Source organism: Podarcis cretensis (genome assembly GCF_951804945.1).
Source record: "Podarcis cretensis genome assembly, chromosome: 10".
In the NCBI taxonomy this organism is placed as follows: Eukaryota; Metazoa; Chordata; class Lepidosauria; order Squamata; family Lacertidae; genus Podarcis; species Podarcis cretensis.
Window position 1 is genome coordinate 17,864,183 of NC_137179.1, and position 23,566 is coordinate 17,887,748.

The following is a 23,566-nucleotide window of genomic DNA, read 5'->3' on the forward strand; positions in this document are numbered from 1 at the left end:
AAATAAACTATGCAAACTGTAAGCAATCTGATTTATTAAGAGACAAACTGCTTTTTAAGGTCAGAAGCAGCCATTTTACCACCCTGCCAAGATTAACATACAACATTTTTTAATACTATCCTTTAACAGAGTTCCCTGGGTGGGTTGCAAAAAGTTATGTGGTCATGTTGTAGAAGGTAAGGCAGAACAGGGGTGTCAGCAGGTAGTAGCATGAGAGTTGGTAATTACAACTGGCTTTTTTTAGGGGTTCCAAGGATAACAAGCCATAAATTCTACATTTTTTTAAAGCTATATCAATCTAATGAAGCAGAACTACTTTATCTAAAATTTTATTTCTCCATGCATCAAGGAACAGATTTACAGTAAGATCCTTTTGTTTGAGGTTGGATGGGTACTACTTTTCTGCTGGTTTCTCCATGGAAAGGGGGTAGAAACTAGTCGTCTTGCTGGCCAATCAAAGCACCATTGCACGCACGAACTAGGGTAATCCTTGGCCCCTTTTTGCTATTGCCACTTTTAGGATTTTCTGTGCAGTGGTGAAAGCTACACATTCTAACCAAAAAATGAAGTCTCATATTATCAAGAATATTTGAGTGGAAGAGAGACATGGTGCTTGCTATTAACTATAGTAGTACTAAAGAACATAAAAGACCCTGTCTGATCAGACCTACCTAATCCAGCACCCTGTTCACACAGTGGCCAACCAAATGCTTGTGGGGGAAATGCAAGCAGGACCTGAGCACAAAAGCAGCCTCCTCTCCTGTGGTTTCCAGCCATTGGTATTCAGAAATATGCTGCCTCTGGACCTTGTGGTTATGAGTAAACAAGGGGGAGGGAAGCTTTTGTCAGCCCAAGAGCTGCATTCCTTTGGTAGTCACCTGAGAATCACATGGCAGAACTGGGTGAGGCTAGAGGCAACAGTAGGCAGAGCAATGGATGCAGTTCTCACCTTTGCACAGTAAGCTACATCTCGGCCATCGAAAAGACATTTCGACATGCAGTCCAGGCAAGCAGCATTATCAAAGCTCAAAGACAATTTGCAGGCAGTAAGAAAACTCAAGGAGGGCACAGACCACAGCCAGTGTGAGGTGTGGTCTAGGAAAAGGCATATGGGCCAGAGACAGAGGCCTGGAAACTTCATTTGCTTTCTGTCTTCCATTTAAAGTAGGTGAGGAAGATGGTTCCTGACCATCCATTTGCATTGCTGAGCAGTCACTAAGGTGCAGCATGCTTTAGGGTTAGGCAAACACAAATATTTCCTTTGTGTATGTATCTGTGTTGTCTAAACACAGCTCTGGGTTATGCACAAACAGCAAATGGGAAAGTTCGTACCTCCCCCACCCACCCCAAGCTGAACAGCAGTTGGCAGACTGTCATCAGATGCTGTAACTAACACTATCCATTACAGATGCAGAAGTGGCTTAATAGAAACTTGCTGAGCTCAGATGGTCACATTAGAAATAATACACAATTAAGAACGGCCATTAATTTATGTGTACAAATACATGCACTGGAAGAGAAGAGGGTGGCAATGATGAGACTGCTTCTAAAATGAAAGATCAGAAAGGGTTCTGTAGTGAAATGTATACAGCAGTGCAGGATCACCAAATAAAATATACAGGAAAATATTTCCAGCATGAGATCAGGGCAGCAAGGGTGAAATTAACCTCCACTAAACTGCTATCCTTGATCAACTTCGAAGCATTTAAGAAATGACATAAAAATATGAAGTCGTGATATTTATAAATGCACTTGTAATGGAGAAGAACAAGCATCAGGCAGCACTGCGAAGGACCCCATAGATCCCTAGTAAAGTGTAAGCTTTGTAAGTAGATGGATCCAATCTCTGGCCATACATCCTGGTCTGCAGTGGTGTGTGTGATAGATCAGATTGAAAAGTGTTGCCCAACGTTTGGTGCAAGTAGGAAATAACACTTGCAACACATTCCTTTTCATAGCACAAACTTTGGCTTGTTAACTTTTAGGTCCCAGAAATCTGCCCAATGCAGAGGATTGTTTTAGAAAATGAAGCAGTGGCAAACCTGGAAGTTGTGTTTTTAGGCCACCTTCCTGGATAGTGGTAGACTGGGTAGTTGTTCACAGCCACAGTATTTACAGGGTGCTTCCATTTCTCTTCAAGTAGTGTCACAGAACTCTTGCAATCTTAATTCATGATCCAGTGTGATTTAGAATGGGTACTACTTGAAATATTCCATGATATGTTCTCCAATGCCAATGAAATACATTCCTTGGGCTATGCCAAAGAGAGGAGCTATAACCAGTGCACGGCATCCTGCCCCTTTCATGAAGGCAGCAGGGCCCTCATGAATCCAGACTTTCCTGGAGAAGAGAGAAATAGAGAGTGTAAAACAGCTCCTGAAGTTATTGTTACTATCAATTAGAGGGGTTTTTTTTTCTATTTAGGGTTCTCTGAGTACAAGGCAAGGTGGCAGAGATGGGTCCTGATTACTTACATAGCTTCCTCTCAAGGCAGGAAGTGAGAGCTGCCTTCCCAAATCAAGTAACAGCTGGGGAGGTGGAGGCAAAGGTGGTCAGGACCACAGCATGAGAGGAAAAAGAAACCAAGACTTCCATCCAGAAGTCACTGAACCCCAGCTCACCTCACCTCCAACCACCACAGCCAAACATCAGGGATCTTGTGAGTTGCAGTCTAACAACATAAAGAACCAAAGAGTTCCTCATCTCTGACACCCACCTGCTTTTTAAAGTTAAAAGCACCCAAGAGTAAGGGGTGTTTAACTTAATATGTCAGCAACAGCCACGGCAAGAATTGGGAACCGTCATATTTGTGTTCCGCTGCCCCTTGTGGTCAGTTACTCAGAGCTGCTGCCTTTGAATACGGTATTTATTTCCTTTGCTGGCTGTTCATTTTCAATGTCTTATTTAAATGCTGTTGCAAGGGGAAAAGCTAGCTTATACTCAGAAATCCTATGTTTTTCCAGTACACAATGGGAAATCATGCATCAACTTGCTCAGTTACCAGCTTTTTCCTCCTAAGAAAAATGAATGAAGCAGAAACTGGAAAACCACAAAGTAGTGTAGAATGCTGCTTTTAAGGGTGCCAGCAACTCTACTCCATTCCATCCTCTGTGGGGTTCCTCCAAGCCTGCTGCCATCTTTCTCTTGTGAGTGGATGGTGCCATTTCAGAAGGACGTGACAACTTACATTGCAAAATGTACACTGCAGAACATTTTTAACATAGAGCAATGACCTGAGTACCAGTAAAACAAGAGTTCAGGTTTGCTTACCTGGCACAGTCAACGATCCCATTGTAGGTGTCCTCTCCCAGTCCTTTCTTGAGAGTTTGAATTCGGGTCTTTAGAACTAAAACAAGCAGTAACTGATTTAAACCTTTGCAAAGTTGCATGCTTTACAGACTTCTTGGTATAAGGATACTTAACTGCAAGATTGGGATTTTTATTTATTTGTTCATTTCATTCCTGGCATGAATACATGCTCCTGGTACTGGTCAGAAATGCAGTGTTGTTATCTCACATCAGTTCTTCATCAATCATCATCACCATACTAGTAAATACATGGTGCCTCACTAAAGCATTTCACATACTTAAGTTCTGTTGTCCTCACAAGAGTGTTGCAGTATGAAAACATGGATTTGCCAAAGGGATGTACAATTTATTTTATAATTTCTACATTTAAGCTTTCCTAGGCTATTCGGTGGTGTGACTTGAAGATTTCTAGCATATAAGCTTATCATTAATTTTTCAGTTTTTATGTTTGTATTTTCATGGCAATCTTATCTTAAATAGATATATCAAAATAAATCTGTCCTTTCTCCAATGAGTTCATGGTTCTCCACTAGCAGTTGGTTAGATGAAGGGGCTGTGCCTTGTCCCAGTATCACCACTGAGCTTTCTATCCAAGCAGCAATTGAAACCTAGGTTCAACAGATGGAGTCTGTTCACTGCATTAATATTGTTTCTCTAGTAAGGTTCACTTAATCATTAAGCTGCCCCAGCTAATCTGTTGGTCAGCGCTGTTCCAGACAAGGCTCGCTCATCATTGATTATAAGAAATAACTCCCTCAATTTTCCTGGAATAAATAGTCTGCCTGATACAGTAAGTACTCTTAGCTGCTAACAGCCAGTTCATGTGGTTGGGTAAGAAAAAGCTTCTATATACTCATGTGTGAAGTGCAGATTATTTTGCAGAGCATGTAAAACATTATGGACAATGCAACTTAGAAAGCAGCCTTATAAGGAGCTTAATTAATCTTGGGTCTGCGTTGGCAAGGTCTTAATAGTTCACTTGAAGCACTACTGCGGCCTCTTGGGAGGGAATAAAATTCATAAACACACACACGTAAGCAAAAGTCACTGCCTTTTGATAGTTGCACCATCTAATACCTACCATCCAATGGGGTCACGGCCACTGCAGCCACAGATCCTGCAATACAGCCAGAGATGAATGAATGGAAGAAAGAGGCTTTTTCATCAAGATTCACCTGCCCCAGCTTGTTGATGTTGGCAAAAAGTGGGAAATATATAATAGAAAAGGGTACATCCCTGTTGAGAGTAGAAGTGAGACATTTTAGGTAAACAATACAATCAGCTAATCTCTTGTTGAAGCTGTTTTTCTCAACCAATTTTCACCTTCCCCTTTCACAACTCAACTATTCCTCCCATTTGGAGTGCCATACTTTCTACCCTTGCAGTTGTTACAGGCTTTTATGTTTTCACACAAGTGTACTTTCCCCACAGCTGCAATGTATCATGGAATTTTAAAACTTTAGGTTTGTGCTTACGTTTAGCTTTGATCCCAGCACCACCCTGAACAAACCCACCCTTGTGCAACTGAGAGCAAAGTCCCTATGTCCAGAGAACAGTCTGAAGATGTGACACATTCCAGCAGCTAAAACTATTTTATTTATTATCCCTATCATATTATCCCTATCAATTATATCAAGGCAGCTTACAACATAAAATACAGTATCATTTATCTCTAAATATCTGTAAAACATAATTAAAAGCATTGATAAAACATGAGTTGATACTGTTCGGTTAATATGAGAAAATAATATTGTGAATGCCTGTCCATAAGGTATTTTGAGCACAAGTTGATGAGGACTTTGTGAATTAACACAAGATGTTGAACCTGGCCCACTAGCAAATTGGCAACAGTGTTTATCAGCAGTGGAGTAACATGTTGCTAGTAATCTGAGCAGCCTGGCTGCTGCATCCTGCACTAGATTAAGCTTCCAAAGCGGAAGCACCCTGACCCTATAAGCTGCTTGAGTGGGAGACCACCTGTGAATATAAATTACTTTGAGGTCTTTGGTTAGTATATGGGTTAGCAACCTTTAGTTTCTTATACCCCACAATGAGGAAAAGAGGGCTGTAGATTCAATATAGGTAAAGATAAAGGTACCCCTGCCCGTACGGGCCAGTCTTGACAGACTCTGGGGTTGTGCGCCCATCCCACCCCTGGTTAGCTTTAAATGCTCTTGCAGCCATGTAAACAACCAATAGGGACTTGCGTGGGGAGCTCATGAGTATGGAGTTCCTGGATCCAAGTGATGGTTTAATAGCAAAAGACCCTCCTTTAGAATGGGAAGCCAATCCTTCTAGAACATGAAGGGCATTTATAGAAATTGAAGCATTCTTCTCTGCCTCTCCAGGTGCAGACCAACACTGAGAAGATACTTCTTTGTTCTGGGACCAGCACATCTCAGCCTGCCTTAGGTAGCCTGAATGCTAAATTTCCTTTCTCAAGACCTCTAGACTAAAGCAGCTTGCCATCCTATAATGAACAGGATGGAACAGTTCACTCTCTTCTAACCTGAGCAAGGTGGCTCCCAGCCCTTTATACAGGCCTGCAACTCCCTGGGTGCACAGGAGATCTCTGGCAATCATGAAAGCAGAGGGGCGTTTAGAGGCTGCTGTGGACCCAGCTGTGTAAGGCTGTCCTGGTGGTGAATGGGAGGTGGCAGCAGCTGGTCGATCCTGTCCCAAGGCCTTCTGCTGATGAGCAGCTAAAAGAAAACAAGCAATAAAACTCCTAACTTTCCATTGTCACTCCATGGGTTCCTTGCATTGCAATCTCAGGAACATCATAGCACCCCATCTCCAGCAACAATTACCCCAATCCCAATATATTCTAGTACTACTACAGTGGGGGAGGACACCTCCAGTTTGGGGGCAGTCTTGGCCCACCATGAGGTTCAAGTTGGTCCGTGAAGCCATTTTCCACAAACCATGGCTACCTGTCCATTAGCTGACATAACTGGCCAATGTCAGCAGATGAGTGGGATTCAATTCTGCCGGGGAATGCAGGGAATTTGCTGGTGAAACAGACCCTTGCAGCCAGCAGGATTGAACCCTTTGATCACCAGCTGGTGAGTGGAGGATTCAATCCTGGTCAGTCTGGCTGTGCATCTCTGTTCCCCTAGTAGGAACAGGTGTTTGCAGCAAGAGTGTGGTGTGGAGCTGTTTAAAAGCTCTTTTGCAAGCAGTTCCACAATGCTCTTTAAATGTATGAAAACCATAGATTTAAAGAACCGTGCAGAGCTATCTGCAAACGGGCATTTAAACTGCCCCACTCTGCACTTTGAAGTGCCAACAATTAGAGTTTCAAGCATAGCAGAAACAGGAGATAAGGGGAGATTAGGACCTAGCTCACTGGACAGAAAAGGTTCTCCACACCTATACTCTAAGTAACTCAGATATTAATTTGCTTATTTGCCCAGGAAAAGCACATTTTGGCAAGTAACCACTATTAGGCAACAGCAAAATATGGACAGAAGTATAACAGAGATAAGTACAGTGGTACCTCGGGTTACAAATGCTTCAGGTTACATACGCTTCAGGTTACAGACTCCGCTAACCCAGAAATAGTGCTTCAGGTTAAGAACTTTGCTCCAGGATGAGAACAGAAATCGTGCTTCAGCGGCGCGGCTGCAGCGGGAGGTCCCATTAGCTAAAGTGGTGCTTCAGGTTAAGAACAGTTTCAGGTTAAGAACAGACCTCTGGAACGAATTAAGTACTTAACCCGAGGTACCACTATGGTGGGAATTAGGGGCTGTGTCTGAGAAATAGAGATAGTTGGAGTTCATTTAATTCAAGACTTTGCTTTCACCATCATCCCCCCCTCCCAAATAGGTGGGTGGAATGGGAACTTACCTAGCCGCCCAGCATCCTGGAGCTGGATTTTCAACATTTCCATTGGAGATGTGACCACTACCTGGCAAGTCCCAGCTCCACAGCCAGCAAGCATCTCTCTCACCAATGACAATTCTTTTCTGTCAAAAGAAGCATAGATGCAAAATAAATGCACTTCCACAACTATAGGCTTGCCAAACTATCATGAGAGTGGCATGGTCTGGACTATTTCTGTGCTTTCCATAGAGTGCAGCTTTTCACAGCCTGGAGATCAACAGGGATTCACACTTCCACTCCCATGATTAGCCCCCAGCTTTCCTGTCTAGCTTGGAGATGGAGAGAGAGAAAAAGACTCAGCTGTGCAATGTGCAAAAAGGGGACAAAAAGGGGAAAGATACCCATTTATTCTCCAGCTCCTGTCAAGAGATAAAGGTTGAGCTGGTCCTTTTGATGGTGGGTGGCTGAAGTGCCTTGGCTTCCTGCCATCAGAATGGTGAGTCCTTGGGTGGAATTTAGTGTTGCACTGTGATAATCATTCCAACAGCACAAGCATTTTTGCTTGCCAGACAGAACAATCTTCTCCCACACTGTTCTGAGGGTTTTCCTGATCCTCCAGAGCAGATTTGGGTGACGCTTGAGTCCCATTGTGCTAGCAGAACTCTTTACGATAGTTTCTACTAGCACACCAGGTTAGTTGAATCCAACCCCTAAAGTTTCACTGCAGGGCATTTTACAGAGGAACTCGGAGCACTTTGGGTGACTCATACTAAGACAAGACTCTGCTCCCCTCCCACAAGTCAGGGACAAAATTTTTTATTCTTATATATGTTCGGATGGGAGTAAGCCCTATTGAATACAGTGAAGCTCTCCTCTGTGTAAACATGCATAGGGGTGTACTGGAGAGGAATGGCAAGGACCTAGTGGTCAAAAGTTTTGGCCTGGCTACCAAGGCTAGATGAAATTAGTGGACCTGTGGAGATGAGCATTGTCTGCCAAAAGAAGTCACTGTTAAAGGTGCAAGAGTAGAAGCTCTATGAGACACACACACAAAATTATAAGATCTTCCTCAAAGATCTTAGGATCCATGTGCAAATGTCTCCTCCTCTCTCTACCGGTACATAAGCCTCTTGGCTCACCTGAGATATGAGCTGCCTATAGTTCGTAGCCTGCAATCACAAATTACACCAAAGAACACTGGCAGGAGTCAGGTAGCAGCTCTCCACTTTGAACAGTGAAAGTGGCTATTTTAGCTCAAGCCTGCTGTGCCTCTGTTAGTAGAATTTCAGGAGTGAACACTGTCAGAGGAACACGGAGGGAGGACTACAGATTCATCACACACACACACACACACACACACACACACACACACGTCTCTACACTGCCACTGTGACCTAAAGCCAGGACATTGGTAGGAGGCTTTCAAATTGACTGTGGGGTGATATACTAGAGGGTGGGAGGAATGGGCCCACTATCAGGATTTGATGATCAAAACAAAATTAAAAAAATCCTTCCAAGTGTGCATGCACACGAAAGCTCATACCAAGAACTAACTTAGTCGGTCTTTAAGGTGCTACTGGAAGGAATTTTTTTATTTTGTTTTGACTATGGCAGACCAACATGGCTACCTATCTGTAACAGGATTTGATGATGTTAGGCTGACTGTTATTATTCTCATAGTATTTATTTTCACATGCTGCTCTGATGGCGTTTAGCTTTAAAAAAAATTCTACAATTTATTCATGATGAGATTCTGGTGTTTCATTGTATCCTTTGAACTGTTTTATTGGAGGACTTTTTGGTTTTGAAGAGCGTCCCACAAATGGCAAAATAACAATAAAGAAAGATAGATGAATAGATCAATAAATAATAAAAACAAAGAAACTGGAATTATTGAATGCTTTTTACCCCATACCCATCTTGGGAGAGAAACTGTCGGAAGAAATCATTGGCTGCCAACTTGATTGCTTTTTCAGGAGTGACAAGAGTCAGGTTTACAGCAGCCCCTGTGAGAAGATGGGAGAGGCAATAAGGCACCCAGTTTTATGGTACATTAATACATTAATCCTCTGGTAATATATACTAAACACACTCCTGGAGGTTTCTGGAAGGTAATATCCCAATTAAAATTATATTAAACTGGATGAAACACTAGCACTACAAATATTTCCCCAATTTAACATGGAGTGCCAAATGTCAGAAAAAGTTGCTTATAAAGTCTTGCAGTTTCCAGAAGACACTCCTTGCTCTCTGGACTTGGTGCATGAAGAATGAACTCAAGAGGGCACTGTTGGTCAGTTTTAAAGATTGTGATGGGACAACAGGGAAATGGTAGTCTCTTAGCTAGTTAAACACAAGTAACTGTGAAATACAAATGAATTTGTTACAGGATGCTCAGCTATTTTAGTGCCCTGATAGCCTCATAGCAGGAAATCTGGGTTTCTCAAAAAAGCACCCCCAAACTCTCCCAAAGTTCCTTTTTGATCTTTCACTGGCCACCTGAAATTGTGCAGTCCAGGAAGGACTGTACCACCACAGGTGCTGGGTTGCCCCCAAGATTGGAGGGGCTGGCGCACATGTGACATCATACGCGTGCCATGCATCACGTGACCTCACGCACGTCTTCCAATGCCGTGCAGACTGGACCGGCGCGGCCTAGCAGAAGGCTGGACTGGTCCCCACAGGGTTGGGAGGTGCTGTGGGGGACCAGCATGGCCTGGTGCAAGCAGAAGCCTGCACTGGCCTGTGCAGTATTGGAAGACACTAAGGGGACCACACTGGTCTGCACAGCATCTCTCAATACTGTGGGGACTGGTGCGGCCTAGCAGAAGGCTACCCATTTTTACACGCACAGAGAGAGATTTGCAGTTCCTCCCACATTTTATTAAAATATGCTCTCTCTTTTATTAGGTTTTATAAACAAGAATACATACAAGTATACCAAGTTTTCTCATGTCATTTGTATATCACAAAAATAGCATAAACGTGGAAAAATATCTACAACATATGTTTCATTATTAGTGGTCAACGTATAGGTTCTTGGTTCATTAATTGGTTTAAACTTACAACGAAAGAAAGAAAGAGGGGGAGGGAGGAATGGTGAGTGGGTTGCGGTCGGGTGGTTATGTTTCTATTCTTCTACTTGGGGGGGTATCAGCATTACTTGTATGGGTTCTCTTACTATTCATATTAAGTAGATTTCTCCAAGTGGTTCTTTATGGTAAGCTGGAACTGAACTGAACTGAACAGCAAACAGCTCAGCCGGCCTGCTTTTATAGGGAGCCGGCTGTCAACATTGTAACAACAACAACCCAGAGTTTCCCGCCTAAAGTAACTGACGTGGACCTGAGTGAAAACTATACACACGATACTCCTGGTGGCCAGGGTGAGTACTTCAATACATAACAATTCACTTGTCATATTTCCTTGGTGGTGAGAGAGGTTGAAGGTGGCTTAGGGTGTGGTTGGGTCATTTTTGGTTGGTTGTAGTGAGAGTTGTTTTTGTGTGTGAGTGGGGTGTGAGTGTGTATTTTTTAATCAGGTTAGCCAGATTGATTCATATGCTGTTGGTGGATTCTTGTTGTCTTGTTGGGCTGTGATATGTGATAAAGGGGAACCAAAGAGGGGGGAAGGTGTCTTCCTCTATAAGTCCCCATGTCAGTTTCAGTTTATTGGTTAGTTTTTCTAATACTGTAAGGCTGTTTCCCATACTATTTGATACCATTGGTCCATGCTTACTCCGGACAGGTCTCTCCAGTGTCTGGCTATGTTGTTAAATATGCTCTTTTGATACCAATATTTAAAATTTTATTTCAAACATCCCCCCCCCCCGATTATCTCTATTGTTCAACTGAGATAATTTAAACAACAGCAAAAGCATTTTGCCCATTGCGCTTTGCTGTTGCAGTTCAGGCAAGCAAAAAGGATGATTTTCCATTTTTATAAGCATTACCTCGATACATGCCAAAGAACCCCTCTGATTTAATTGTCTTCACCAAACAATCCCTCCTAGAATAAGAGAGGAATAGAGAGAAACAAGAGTTAGCAACATGTATTTCAAGATTGCGACTGACTTTTGTCACTCTGACCAGTTCCCCCAACTGTCTGATGTTCAGTAGGTGCTTATTTGGGGCACAGCGTTCTCAGCTATAGCACCAAAACTATGGAACTCCTTTCCCAAATACATTTTCTCTCCCCAATCTCTGCTGGTCTTTGGGCAACAAGAAAAGGTGTGGTGTTTTTCAGGACACTTTCTGAATTTAATTTGTGGTTGATATATCCCTGCTGCTTGGTTGGTTGTGACTTCTGCATTTTATATTTGCAAGAATTTTTTAGCTACTTTTCAGAATGTAAATTAAAAAACCCCAGAATACATATGTTTGAGTGAGTTCCAGCACCTCTTTTTCTAGAAAAATAGTACTTGTCATAGCCATCCATTGCAATGGGTCTACTCTGAGAATTAGGAGTATGGGTAGAAGAATGAGTAGAAAAGAGAGAACTTGGAAGGAGTTCAACCCTTCCCAACTTCTTTGTTTGTTTGTTTGTTTGTTTGTTTGTTAGACTTATATCCCACTTTTTCTTCTAAGAGCTCAAGGTGGCGTACATGTTTATCCCCCTTCTCATTTAATCCCCACAATAACCCTGTGAGGTAGATTAGACTGAGAGGCAGTGAGGGTTGAAAGATACATAATTCAAACCAGATTGGACTCTAATACCCAGCTTAGAGCCTACTACCCCATGCCACACCACACACCACACCACACACCACACTAAACAAAGCCTTACAACACATACATTCCGGTGTAGATGGCTTGTCCTTGCTGGTTCTGGAGACGGGTTTTGGCCAAATCAATGGGGAAAACACAAGTCACCCCCACAAGTCCTGCTATACCTCCGTTGATTAACTTAGCTGGAAGGCTGTAAGATAAGTTACAATGATATTCCTTGGTACAGGGATTCAAGCAGGTTGTTGTTGCGTGGCTATTCCCTCCACCCCACAGGAGAAATGAAATAAAGACACAGGACGCCAGTGTTATAAGTTAATGGGCGAAAATGGCCACAACTTTATTGATTACAGGTAAGAGAGGTATTGGCTTTAGGCATTGGCCCCTAACCGACTATCCGGTTCTAACCGGGAAGGGTTAAACACCAACAGGGGGAGCTACCCGAGATGCATATCCCTAGGCGCTCCCCGAGGGGTTACCGCTCGGGGGCGCGCTTTAGGCCCTAGCCTCCGTAGGTTTCGGACGAGGCGTCGCCCCTCGGAGTCCTTTAACGAACTACCCTTCACTCATTGGGGGAGGTGATGGCGCTCCTCCCCCCCAATCTCATTTGCATGACAATACCCCGGCCAATGCCTACCGCCACCCGAGCCGAACAAACCGGCTCGCCGCCAATACCCTCAAACCTGTAACCAATCCCTAATTCCCTTAAAAATATCCGACAGCCAGATGTCATTGCCAGCATCAGTCAAGTGCACGCCATCCCAGCGATATAGTGCATCCTTGCAATATTGAATTTCGGGGTGTTTGATAACCCGTCCGCCTAGCGCAGCCACCTTACGTGCGACATTGCGCTCCACAATCCGCCTGGCTTTATCCACAGCCGCGGGTTTCACCGCATCCCGCCAAAGCCGCCTTTCCAGCAAGGATGACCAAATTATTGTAGTATTAGCGTGAGATGCCCTCAAACGCTCCAAATCATTCATAATGTTCCACATGAGGTCCACCCCTTTCCTATAAGCCAGGTCGTTCTCACCCAGTTGTATGACCAAGGCATCAGGGGCACCTTCCTCCGCAATTCTACTGGATATGACTGGGAAGAATTCTTCCCAGCGCATACCCCTTCTGGTAATCCATGAAACTTTAACGTAGCTAGGTAATTTGAGGTCAGCATCCCAACGCCTGTGCTCGGCTCGGCGTTTTGCCAAATGAACGATACTGTGGCCGGTAATCCACAGTTGCACCAACGCAGCACCTGAAAGAATAAAATAGGAGAGCCGAGTGAGGAGGCATGTAAGCGGTGGGTAGGGGAGAATACTGACAGGAGCTTAAAAAGGCTTCCGAATGTAAGTCTTGTATGCCTGGGATTTCCAACGCCCCATGTCCATAACCCTTTCAGCCGGTAGGCCCATATGGACGGCGGTGGTCGCTGCCCCAATGCGAAAGGAATGTGCAGCGTATTCCCCATGTGGAAGACCACAGGCAGCGATCGCTTTGCGCATGACCCTCGTGAACTGATGTCTAGAGAGGAGGGATCCATCGGTATGCAAGAAAAAGGGGCCGTTAAGTTTGGGTCTCACACACAGATATTTTTTAGCATCTTTTACTGGGCAAGGGCCAGCCTTCTGGGTTGCCTGAAGGCGGATCAAGGCTCCCCTACCAAGCTGATCGGTCTTGGAACTGCGGATTCTTAATAACACGTGCGAGCTTGCTACCGTTACATCATCCAACAATAGGCCCCTGTCGGCTGCACGGTGTTCACAGACCACCTCGCCAATACGCAAAGCCCCAAAGAATGCGAAGGAAAATGCCGCCGAAAATAATCTGGCCTCGTACCTTGACCAACAAAGGGCCCTAAGTTTCCTGCGGATTTTGGTAAGTATGTCAAGTGTTATGGGCCTTCTACCATCTTGGCCCTGTGGTCTGGTCCTACGCCAGCCTTCAAGCATTTTCCGGACCACAAAATGTGAACAGGGGTCAACGGAGAATAGGGCTTTTGAAAAGAAGGATATAGCTGCCGCATGTATATTCATGGTTTTGGGAGCCCGACCTAGATCTCGCAGGTGAACCATATACTCAATGACCTCCGCCTTAGATGGCGGCCTGCCAGGCCTGAATCGCTCCTTCTTCCTGCGGAAGGATGTAAAGTCTAGCCAAGCCTTATTATAAGAGTTTAGAGTGGAAGGAGCCAGCGCAGACAATACTCCCTTTATTGCTTCTCGTTGCCAATACTCCAGAGGTGCTCCGGAAACGGTTGCGGCTGCTGCTGCGCATCCGGCGCCAATGAGCGAAAGCGTTCCATCTGGAAACGAGACAGAGCATCCGCGATGTTATTGTCTATACCGGGAACAAATTTGGCAGAAGCGTGAAGGTTCAACCGAAGGCATGAAAGGACGAAATACCGCAAAAGCGAGGCCACTCTAGGGGAATGCGCAGATTGCCTATTTAGAACTGAGACAACCGCTTGGTTGTCTGACCAGAAGCAAACTCTATGGTTTTTAAACTGCTCTTCCCAAATGTGAATAGCAACTACGATGGGGAAGAATTCCAGGAAGGTGAGGTCGCGCAGTATTGATTTACCCTGCCAAGAGGGGGGCCATCGCTGGGCGCACCATTGCCCTCTGAAGTAAACACCAAAGCCTAAGGACCCGGCTGCATCTGAATGTACCTGAAAGTCCGATTGCAGGGACAAGGTGTCCTGCCACAAGGATATGCCGTTAAAACCATCTAGGAACTGCAGCCACACTTGAAGGTCGGACTTTACGGCCTTAGAAAGGCGCACCCTATGACGTGGAGACCGTAAACCCGAAGACAACTTGGCTAGACGGCCGCAAAAGGGGCGGCCGGGGGAGACCACACGGCAGGCAAAATTGAGGTGCCCCAGAAGAGATTGAATTTGCCTCAGGGTGACTTTCTTTAAAGGCAGCATTTGGGTAATAAGTTCCTTCAAGGCGACCAACTTCTCGGCTGGTAAGCGAGAAGTTTGGGCTAAAGTGTCTAGCTCGATACCAAGGTAAGTCATAGTCGTGACCGGGCCCTCAGTCTTCTCACTTGCCAGGGGGACCCCCAGCTCACTGGCAAGGGATTCAAAAGCTTGGAGCAGAGTCCTGCACTCACCGGCGGTCCTTGCCACTAAAATAAAATCATCCAGATAGTGCCCCACCCCTTTGGAGCCAGTTCTAAACTTTAAAGCCCATTCCAAAAATGTGCTAAAGGACTCGAAAGCCGCACAGGCAATAGAACAGCCCATGGGCATGGCTTTATCGATGAAGAAGTCTCCCTGAAACTTGAAACCCAACCAACGATAATCCTCTGGGTGAACCGGAAGAAGGCGGAATGCCGACTCAATGTCGCATTTTGCCATGAAGGCGCCCCTACCAAAACTCCTTACCAGCCTCACAGCTTGATCGAAAGATGCATACTTCACTGTACACATTTCCTGGGGGATGGCGTCGTTAACTGAAGCGCCCTTGGGGTAAGACAAGTTATGTATCATTCGGAATTCCCCGGGTGCTTTCTTAGGTACAATACCAAGGGGAGAAATATGCAAGCCGGCAATGGGAGGTAGAGTGAAGGGGCCGGCAACCCTCCCAACAGTGATCTCTTTTTGAATCTTTTTTGCGGCAATGTCTGGTCTTTCAAGCACGGACTTCTGGTTAGGCGGACAACTTGAGTTAGGGGTAAAGGTGACTGGAATTCTAAACCCCCGAGAGAACCCTTCGTCTAATCTGTGGGCCGCTTGTCTATCTGGGTAAAGTTTTAACAGTGCTCTCAGGGGCTGTAATTTTATCGGGGAATAAGCCAGGCTGAGGGAAACGTTAGTAGCGGGACCCAGACGGCCCTTGGGCGGGACCAGCAGGTCCTGCGGGGGCGCCTCTATTACTCCGGGTGAGGTGACCCCTGCCTCCGCGAAAGGGCAGCTGCCTCCCTTTGTAGCAGTTGGTTGCAGGGTGGCCGCCCGAGCACTTATCACATTCGTGCAAGTACTTACAAGATGCGCGCTGACAGGTACCCTTGTTGAAGTCCCAGCACTGCCTACGGCGTTGCGTCTCCACCTTACCAGATTTCGCCAGCTCAGCGGATTTCTTTTCAATGTTCGGCCCCACATGCTCCATCCAGCAGTTGTTGTCCTTTTGGTCCCAGCGCGTAGAGGACAGCAGGGAGGCGTTCCTCCGGAATTCCTCATCATACGCCAAGGCAGCCTCATCGCCTGCCAATTCGCGCGCCCGCCTTACATGCGCCAAGTAAGACACGAGGTGCATGCCGCGTTTTGGATAACAACCGGACACCACTGCCATAAAAACTTGATAACCGTTAAGCCAATTCTCAAAAGTTCGCTCAACCCGAGGAGCCCTGTACCTCTTTCTACCATAATACCTTCTCTTCTCACCTTTTCCCTTAACCTGAGCTGGAGGTAGCAACGAAAACATATCAACGTAATCACCGTTTAATATCTTATTCCTCTTCCTCTTAGAGAGGAGATTCCCCAGAATAAAATCAGTGGCCGAGTTGGTCGAGACCTTAACGTCCTGAACCAAAGCACCGTCCTTCCAATCCAAGGTGCCGTTAAAGGCTTTTCTATGAGAATTGGCCCTCCTTTCGTGAATCCACAGAGGGACTCCCGTGTCCTCCCCTTCCCCCCAGTACGTCTCCATAGGAGCATCACTATCCCCATCTGAAGAAGTACCTGTCTCCTCCTCTGAGTCCGAAGTATCTCCCTTCTTGCTCTTCTTCGAACGATGCTTCCTCTTTGACTTCCGTTTTCCGCTCCGACGTGAGACACTGACGCCCGGGGCAGGGTCATTGATGGCCTGGTCTGCCTGCTGTGGAAGTATCTCTTCATCTGAAGTCGACCCCTCCGAAGAGCTCTGCTGTCCTGGGTTGTCCTGAAAAACGCTAGGAACGTCTATTAACTCCTGACGAGGGACCGCGGTGGTGGCCACCGATGGTCTCTGCTTCTGCGTATTGGCCCTAGGCTTTTGCGCAGGGGCCTTACCCTTCTGCTGACCTGATTTAGCTTTTTGAGCCCGTGCGGCTTGCTGACGCGTCCGAGGCCTGCTGGGGGCCTGCTGGACCGTGGAGGCCCCACTGGTGGAAGGCCCATCCTGACCCTGCTGACTGGGGGGGGTATCCGGGATAATATCTTGAGTCACTTCCACAATGTTCGGGGAGGGAGTGATGGGTGCCCTACACTGGGCGTAAAATGATTGCAAAGCGGAAAATAACTGGGCCAGGGCCTGAGGGTTGCAAGGGCCTGTTGGCACCAGAACGTTACCAGGCTGAGGTGCTTGTGGATTACTGTTGCCCTCCATAGTAAGGCCAAAGCAGGAGGCAGCAAATCTGCGTAGAGCGCTAAACTAATTTAAACGTAAAAACAACTGTACCAGCAACTAGACCGTGTTCAAGTATAAAGACAGTTGCCTCTGATATTTATTTATTTATTTATTTATTTATTTATTATTATTATTATTATTAATATTTTTTTTTTATACTACTAAAGTATTATTCTTATTATTTTATTTATTTATTTATTTATTTATTTATTTATTTATTTTTTATTTTATTTTATTTTATTTATTTTTTATTTATTTTTTATTTATTTTTTATTTATTTATTTATTTATTTATTTATTTATTTATTTTAGAATTATTATCTCAATAAAATTTATTAAATGAGGAAGAAGTGTTGTCAAACGGTTGTTATGCGTTGGCTGACTCTGCTTATGCAAGGCAAGTCTGGCCCTTGGAGCGTAAGTATATGCTAAGCAACAGGCTGCTGACCAAAAGGCAGTAAATCCTAGGACGTGCTAGGAAATGGCGAGTCAGCCCGGTACAGCTAGGGAGTAAAATGTGCTAAGAACAGTGATTCCAAAATTAGGAGTTTTGACCAGAGGTATTAAACGTAAAGGTGTTAAAAGTAAAGGTACTGCAGAAATTAAGTAAATCGCGTCAAAGTAAAGGTACTGCAGGAATTAAGTAAATCGCGTCAATACGGTAAACCTAAGGCTCGAGGCACTTTTCAGATTTCCTCACTTAAAATGGCCGCCGTTGAGCCACGTGGTACACCTAAGATGGCGGCCAACTCGTTGTCCGGGCAACCTGGACGCCGGAACTTAAAGGGTTGCACGTCCCACGTAAGTAAGAAACCCCGAAATTGCCCTTAGCCGGAGTAAAACGACAAAGGGATCGCCAGAAACAAAAGATACTTAAATGAGCACGCCAGCGCCTCTAGCAACCCACGCAAATCAGGCAAGCAGACAAACCAACAGGAAAGGAAAAAACCCACACACCAGCACCTTTGTTCCCAGCGTCCGATCCCCTTAAAGCGCCCCCCGCTGCTTCCCCGATCCCTCCTGGACCTCGAGCGAGCGCTGAGGCAGCTCGCTACGCGGATCCCCTTAAGGTGCCCCCCCGCTGCTCCCCCGATCCCTTCTGAACCTTCAGCGAGCGCTGCGGCAGCTCGCTACTCGGCGCTCCCTTGAAGCTCTCGATGGAGTGTAATTCTGGTAGCCGCTGAACGCGGCAATCCGGCGACGGGAGGACGAAGCGTAGCGGCGGCTCCCCCGGTCCCTCTTAAACCAAGGTAAAGCAAGGTATTAAAGCGAGGTATCCTTTGTGTCACCGCTAAGCGCGGCAAGCCGGCGGCGCGAGGAGGAAAAGTAGCGTCGGCTCAGCGGCTCAAACCCACGCACGCTGCCGGCGCTCGTGTTACTGGATCGGCGATGCAAGCGGCTCAGGGGAGAAGAAGGCAACCAGGCTCGACCTCAAGGGGAGACTCGTGCAGCGGGCAAGCAGCAGCGCTAGGGAGATGATCCGAATTGCGCTCGCTGCAAGGAAGGAAAGGGGCAAGCCAAGGGCTGCCCCGACCTTATGTGGCCTCTGAAAGGCCCGCCCCTGCCGCCAGCCGATTGGCTGGCGCGCGGGGTGTGACTGGGGAATCCCTAATTCCCGCGAGGCTGACGCCAGCCCCGCGGGAGTGTGGGAGGTGTCGTGAGCCTGCAACCCCACCCCCTCATGATGATCGGTAGTGGCATTGTTGTTAGTCACCACCACACTTATACCCACCCTTTTCTCCAAGGAGCACAAGACAGCAGTCATACATGCATGCCCTGATAGCTTTCCACCACAGCTATACAGCCCTTGGTCCAAAAAGTTTCCCCACCCCTGCTTTAAAGCAATTCCATGAGCTATGATAGGAGCCTCTGTGACCTTCACCTTTGTTATCTTCTCTTGTGCTCATCCTGGCCCTCACATTCAGTTGCAATGCACATAGGGGTTTTTTTTTTTTAAAGAACTTTGCTGGATCTGGTTCATCTAGTGCAGGATGAACAGCAGCTGAGTTGATGTGTGCCAACAAAGAAGGCATAAAGACAACAGTCTATCCATGCAGCTTCACACACACCCTCTAGTCACTAGTCAAACTTCTTTTGAACACGAAGGCTCCATTTAGCTACAAGCCATTCATAGACATAGCATTAATTTTTCTAAGCGTCTTTGAAAAGCCCCTAAACTAACACATATCACTGCATCTTATGGCAGCAGATTCTGTAAGAAAATTATGCCTTGTGTGAAGAAGTGTTTTTCCTATCTGTCTTGAATCAGCTTCCCTTCAACTTTCACTAGGTCACTTTAAGTACGGTACTAGTAATGTGGACTAGTAGAGTCACTGTTTCTGCACCATGATTTCTGTTCATGCCCATAATCACAAGGAAACATTTTTGTCAGGACCAGAAGTGTCAGGGCATCAAAATCATGCATAACATAGAGAAAGTTTTCTTTTTTTCTCTCCCCCCCCCCGCCTTATCTCATAATACACTAGAACCCATGATCATCCAATGAAGCTGAACGGTAGAATATTCAGGGAAGACAAGAGGAAGGGCTTCCTCAAACAGCAGCATAATTAAACTCTGGGATTCGCTACCACAATATAAGGTGATGGCCACCAACTCAGACAACTTTAGAGGAGGATTAGACAACTGCAGGGAGGACAAGGTCACCAATGGCTACTATTCACAATGACTGTATACAGCCTCCAGGATCTACCAGTCACGGGGAAACAGCAGCAGGGGAGGGCTATTGTCCTGATCCCCTGCCTATGGGCTTCCCATTGGCATCTGGCTGGCTAGTGTAAGCTAGATTGGTCTTTGGTCTGATTCAGCAGGCTTCTTCTTATGTTCCTAGTCGACACTGAAAGCACCAGGCTCACAGGGTAGATGACATCCACAAGCAGCAAGCTTAGAGATGGCTCTGGGCTATTTTACAACTTGAACAACACTGAGCCAGGTTATTCAGCCTTTCAGGCAGAATTAAAACTAACAAAAAATGTCTGAAAAATAGAGGACATTAACTATCCTCTGCTCCATCCTGTTGCCTGTCCACCAGTTCCCACAGATAAGCTAAGCATCCTTTATATCACTGGAGCATAGAATTCCCCACTTTCAAAAGGCAAGGAGCAAAAAGGACAGAGCTGACCTAATCTTCTTCTTGTCCCTCATTGTTCCTTGGGGATGTTGTTTCTTGGTGACAGCAGCAGCTGCTTGTGCTGCTGACACAGGAAAATTCTTTCAAATATGGAGGCGCATTCCTCTTTGTCTTTGTTCTGCTGGGGAAGAGAACATCATTAGTGCTTCCTGACATGCTGCTTGCCAGGAGTATATTACAGGTAACAAATGACAGTGTCAGTTCTAAAACATAGAGGCAATTTATCACTTAATCAGCTCCTGGAGAATAGTGAAGTCAGATGAATAGCTTCCCAGAGGCCACCAAAAACAAAAACAGGGTTTTTTGTCTCAAATGCAACCCAACCTGGGCACTTTTAAGCCACTATTTTGTAAAAGAAGTGCCAAGGAAACGCCTACCATTCTGGACCCAGAGAGGCCAAAGAATCTCCAGAGGAGGAGAGAAGGGGATGTGGGCACATGCCTCACCAAGGGGGATGAGACAAGGGTTAGAGAACATTAACCAGACATTGCCCCCAAAGTCTATAATACTGATCACAGAATTTGGTGTGGAAATGATGACTAAAATCACTACGAGATGCATAGAACTGTGACATAATTCTTTTAATCTCTGAAGTGGGAAATTAGTGGGTACTGAAGGTACCAAAAAGTGAGGTTCTGAAGTTCATGAAAGATTGCCCAGAAGTGTGCTGTGAGTGGGGAGTTGGCTTGGATGGACAAATAGGAACTACTGCAGATTATTTGTTAAGTATCTCCTTCTTTGAGATCAGCAATAAAGAGATCAATGTTGCATCTCTGCGAAATTTAGAAGACTAGCTGCTGAATCTGGGTCTTTTTCTGGCAGTGAGATGAGAGTAGGATAATCTTGTTGGTTTTACTTCACCTGAAGGAGGCAGCAAAAGACTTCTGAAATCCTGGAAGATGACAACAACAGGGAAGCATGAAAGGCATGGCATGTTCAAACAATTTCCATGCTTTTGAAGGGATTGGGAGTGTCTTGATGTTGCCTTAGCGGCCATCATTGAACAAAAGACTGTGTGTATTCATGGTCATCATTATGCTGTTTTTGTGTTATATAACTTACTTGCCCAGCCATGCCAAAAGAAGTCAAGCAACAATTTTGCAAGGCCAATGAGTCACACATAAACAATTAGTCATCTATAACCAGCTAGAATTATTTAATAATATTGTTGCTACAAAATATTTTTCTGGTTCGGCTTATTATCAAAATACTACTAGTGACTTTTGCAGTTAGTCATCATTCACATGCATGCACTAAATTTATTTTCTCACATTTATATCCCATACTGTATTTCTTCCAAGGTGGTGCACATTTGGTTTTCAGGCTGACACCCATCCACTTACTTACTCTCAGCAAGGTAGTGACCTCATGTGCCTTCAGACCTAACCCTGGGGCATATTTGCATGAGTTATACCACAAGTGCCAAAAGCAGCATCTGAAATGTGGTAGCAGTTTGCACAGATAGTGTCATTCCAGCATTCCACTCTAGAACAGGGGCTCTCATATAAGCTATACTCTCATATAAGCTAGCTAGGGTAAAGGTAAAGGTAAAGGGACCCCTGACCGTTAGGTCCAGTCACAGATGACTCTGGGGTTGCGGTGCTCATCTCGCTTTACTGGCCAAGGGAGCCGGCGTACAGCTTCCAGGTCATGTGGCCAGTATGGCTAAGCTTCTGGCGAACCAGAGCAGCACATGTTTATCTTCCCGCTGGAGCGGTACCTATTTATCTACTTGCACTTTGTGTTTTCGAACTGCTAGGTTGGCAGGAGCAGGGTAGAATATCATTTTTAAAAGAAAAAGAAGAAACATATAGACCTTCCCTTCTTGCTGCTCTGATGTGCATTTAATGAAAGGAACAGTTGTACCCACAGGAACAATGAAAGGTGTGGCATAGGATAATCTTAGAATCATAGAATTGTAAAGTTGATAGCGACCCTAAGCATCATCTAGTACCCAATCCCCTGCAATGCAGGAATATGTAGCTGTCCCATTTGAACCTGCAACCTTGGTGTTATCAGCACTGTGCTCTAACCAACTGAGCTATCAGGAAGCTCACAAACAACATTACACATTTGAACCTTTGTCTCTAAATTATTGTGTGTGAGGCATGTAGGTCCCTGACAGTATAAGAACATCTTTGTAAGAAATAGCTAAACAGAACAAAATAATTTCTGTCCTTCATCTCTATGTCCTTCATCTCTATGTCACATAGAGGAGGGAGAAAGGTTGTTTTCTGCTGCTCCAGAGAAGCGGACACGGAGCAATGGTTCCAAACTACAAGAAAGAAGATTCCACCTAAACATTAGGAAGAACTTCCTGACAGTAAGAGCCGTTCGACAGTGGAATTTGCTGCCAAGGAGTGTGGTGGAGTCTCCTTCTTTGGAGGTCTTTAAGCAGAGGCTTGACAACCATATGTCAGGAGTGCTCTGATGGTGTTTCCTGCTTGGCAGGGGGTTGGACTCGATGGCCCTTGTGGTCTCTTCCAACTCTATGATTCTACGATTCTATGATCTATAACTATTAGGAATCTGAAAGAAGTTCCTCCTCAGAGTTAGGACTTCATAAAGAAAAGCATGCATTGTAGACTGTCTCTGAAATATGAAGTTTTAGAATATATCCCTTTGAATGAAACATGCAAATTCAGAAGTCAGGAAAGATGGGAAGCTAGCTTACCTTCCTTATTTGCAAGCAGCCGGTTCCCTCCCTTCCTTCCTTCTCTCTTTCAGTTTTTAGCCTCTGACTCACATCTGGATTCCTCCAACAAGCAAACCCTATCCAATGTTTAAGGGGTGGTTCACAAATTCCCAGTGATTTTGTGTAAATACTGTACACTGTAAGTGGGAGACGAAAAAATACACACATCTCTGTGCCAGTTACCCATCAAGCCTCTCCTTTTTTGGGCCTGGCAAAGGAAGTGCCCCAAGCCCTACCCAGGAGAACAAGCACACCTTTAAAATGTGCTTTTAACCTTAAAACCGGTTTTTAGACAAACACTGTTTGCATTTCAGCCTGCTTAGGCAAGTGCTGTTTCCACAAGTGCCCATGTAATTTCACTGGTTGTTAACAGCAACACTTTCTTTGCTGTTAACTGGGGAAGTGAGGTATAATGGCAATGCAGTGTTGCTGCTGACCCCTGACATCAGTCAATTAAAGTGTAACCTCAACTATGAACTCACTACACGGCCATAGGACAAGACAGTGTTTCCCAAAGCTCTGTTCTCTATTTTCAT

General features: G+C 45.3%; 1 protein-coding gene across 4 annotated transcripts; it reads right to left on the minus strand.

The window, feature by feature from the left end:
• Positions 1-313: 313 nt before the first annotated feature.
• On the minus strand, positions 314-23,180 carry SLC25A18 (solute carrier family 25 member 18). Of its 4 annotated transcripts, none has more exons than XM_079992986.1 (10): positions 23,010-23,180; positions 20,327-20,453; positions 11,929-12,051; positions 11,087-11,142; positions 9,050-9,140; positions 7,159-7,277; positions 5,819-6,011; positions 4,391-4,545; positions 3,271-3,346; positions 314-2,340 (listed from the first exon to the last, which is right to left on the minus strand). In XM_079992986.1, the coding sequence occupies exons 2-10, from the start codon at positions 20,347-20,349 to the stop codon at positions 2,199-2,201; spliced, it is 978 nt and encodes a 325-aa protein (XP_079849112.1). In that variant the 5' UTR covers positions 20,350-20,453; positions 23,010-23,180; the 3' UTR covers positions 314-2,198. The 4 variants fall into 4 exon arrangements, with proteins under 4 accessions (XP_079849112.1, XP_079849113.1, XP_079849114.1 ...); XM_079992987.1 differs by having other exon boundaries at positions 20,327-20,456; XM_079992988.1 differs by lacking the exon at positions 11,929-12,051.
• Between the last annotated feature and the right edge of the window lie 386 nt (positions 23,181-23,566).